The 2112-nt window shown below is 56.9% G+C and overlaps 1 protein-coding gene across 1 annotated transcript; it reads left to right on the top strand.

Moving 5' to 3' along the window:
- On the top strand, window positions 1–2020 carry LOC123145712 (alpha-amylase type B isozyme). Its single transcript, XM_044565187.1, has 3 exons — window positions 1–491; window positions 575–1519; window positions 1629–2020. The coding sequence occupies exons 1-3, from the start codon at window positions 405–407 to the stop codon at window positions 1878–1880; spliced, it is 1284 nt and encodes a 427-aa protein (XP_044421122.1). The 5' UTR covers window positions 1–404; the 3' UTR covers window positions 1881–2020.
- The last annotated feature ends 92 nt before the right edge of the window (window positions 2021–2112 follow it).

The following is a 2112-nucleotide window of genomic DNA, read 5'->3' as shown; positions in this document are numbered from 1 at the left end:
TTACACTGTTCTCGTAGATGATGGTTCGTGATCACACACACTATCTCATTTCCACCGCTAGAAACTAGAAAGGATGGTGTTTATTTTCCCCTAGCTCACCTAGCTAGTTTTGCGTCTGAGTTCTGAGGAATTCTGAAGCTCAGCAGGATAACTGACAGCCGTATTGGCCGGTGCCTTATCATACAAGGCTGGCTCCATCACTCGCCTTTTGAGCTCACCGCACCGGCCGATAACAAACGGAGCATTGAAGTCGAGCGCACCGGAACATGTCCTGCAAGTTGCTCACCGGCATGCATGATGCATCCTGCAGCACACTATAAATACCTGGCCAGAGGCACCAGCTGAATCCATCAGTTCTCCATCCTCCTCTTCCAAAGCACAGCTAACTAGAGCTCAAGATAATCATGGCGAACAAACACCCGTCCCTCTCCCTCTTCCTCCTCCTCCTCGGCCTCTCGTCCAGCTTGGCCTCCGGTCAAGTCCTGTTTCAGGTAAGCATAAGATATTGTCCGCCGGCAAGCGCCGTCTCCGGCTCGTCGGTTTTGGACTGAGTTTTGAGTTGTGCGTGCGGCAGGGTTTCAACTGGGAGTCGTGGAAGCACAATGGCGGATGGTACAACTTCCTGATGGGCAAGGTGGACGACATCGCCGCGGCCGGCGTCACGCACGTCTGGCTGCCCCCGGCGTCGCAGTCCGTCTCCAAGCAAGGGTACATGCCTGGCCGGCTCTACGACCTGGACGCCTCCAAGTACGGCAACAAGGCGCAGCTCAAGTCCCTCATCGGGGCGCTCCACGGCAAGGGCGTCAAGGCCATCGCCGACATCGTCATCAACCACCGCACGGCGGAGCGCAAGGACGGCCGGGGCATCTACTGCATCTTCGAGGGCGGCACCCCCGACGCGCGCCTCGACTGGGGCCCCCACATGATCTGCCGCGACGACCGGCCCTACGCCGACGGCACCGGCAACCCGGACACCGGCGCCGACTTCGGGGCCGCGCCGGACATCGACCATCTCAACCCGCGCGTGCAGAAGGAGCTCGTCGAGTGGCTCAACTGGCTCAGGACCGACGTCGGCTTCGACGGCTGGCGCTTCGACTTCGCCAAGGGCTACTCCGCCGACGTGGCCAAGATCTACATCGACCGCTCCGAGGCCAGCTTCGCCGTGGCCGAGATATGGACGTCGCTCGCGTACGGCGGGGATGGGAAGCCCAACCTCAACCAGGACCCGCACCGGCAGGAGCTGGTGAACTGGGTGAACAAGGTGGGCGGCTCCGGCACGGGCACCACGTTCGACTTCACCACCAAGGGCATCCTCAACGTCGCCGTGGAGGGCGAGCTGTGGCGGCTGCGCGGCACCGACGGCAAGGCGCCGGGCATGATCGGGTGGTGGCCAGCCAAGGCGGTGACCTTCGTCGACAACCATGACACCGGCTCCACGCAGCATATGTGGCCCTTCCCTTCCGACAGTGTCATGCAGGGATACGCGTACATCCTCACGCACCCAGGGACCCCGTGCATCGTGAGTCATCCTACCAGTTCATCGTATCTAAATTGGTCTTCTTCTTTTTTCGTTCATAACAAGAAACCATGCATGACCGAACTGATGAAAAATAATTGTGACTCTTCAGTTCTACGATCATTTCTTCGACTGGGGCATGAAGGACGAGATCTATCGCCTAGTGTCAATCAGGACCCGGCAGGGGATACACAGTGAGAGCAAGCTACAAATCATGGAGGCTGACGCCGACCTTTACCTTGCCGAGATCGACGGCAAGATCATCGTCAAGCTCGGGCCACGATTCGATGTGGGGCACCTCATTCCCGGAGGCTTCAAGGTGGCCGCACACGGCAAAGACTATGCCGTATGGGAGAAAATATAAGAAAATTACCAGAGCAGCTCTGCAAATTAGTCATGTTGTCCACATAGTACGATTTTAGTACTTCCTCCATGTAAAAGTGAGGATGAGGGACGTCCATTGCATTTTTCATAAATAATAATCAATAAGCGTTTTGCTATTCATGGTTTACTCAATGTTCGTTGACCAAAAGTTGCATAGAGCATGACCGTGTGGGAGCGTGCAACCTAAAGCTTGAGGTTTTGATGGTACGAGC

This window comes from Triticum aestivum, chromosome 6D (genome assembly GCF_018294505.1).
Source record: "Triticum aestivum cultivar Chinese Spring chromosome 6D, IWGSC CS RefSeq v2.1, whole genome shotgun sequence".
Lineage (NCBI taxonomy): Eukaryota > Viridiplantae > Streptophyta > Magnoliopsida > Poales > Poaceae > Triticum > Triticum aestivum.
This window is presented reverse-complemented; position numbering and strand designations above follow the sequence as displayed.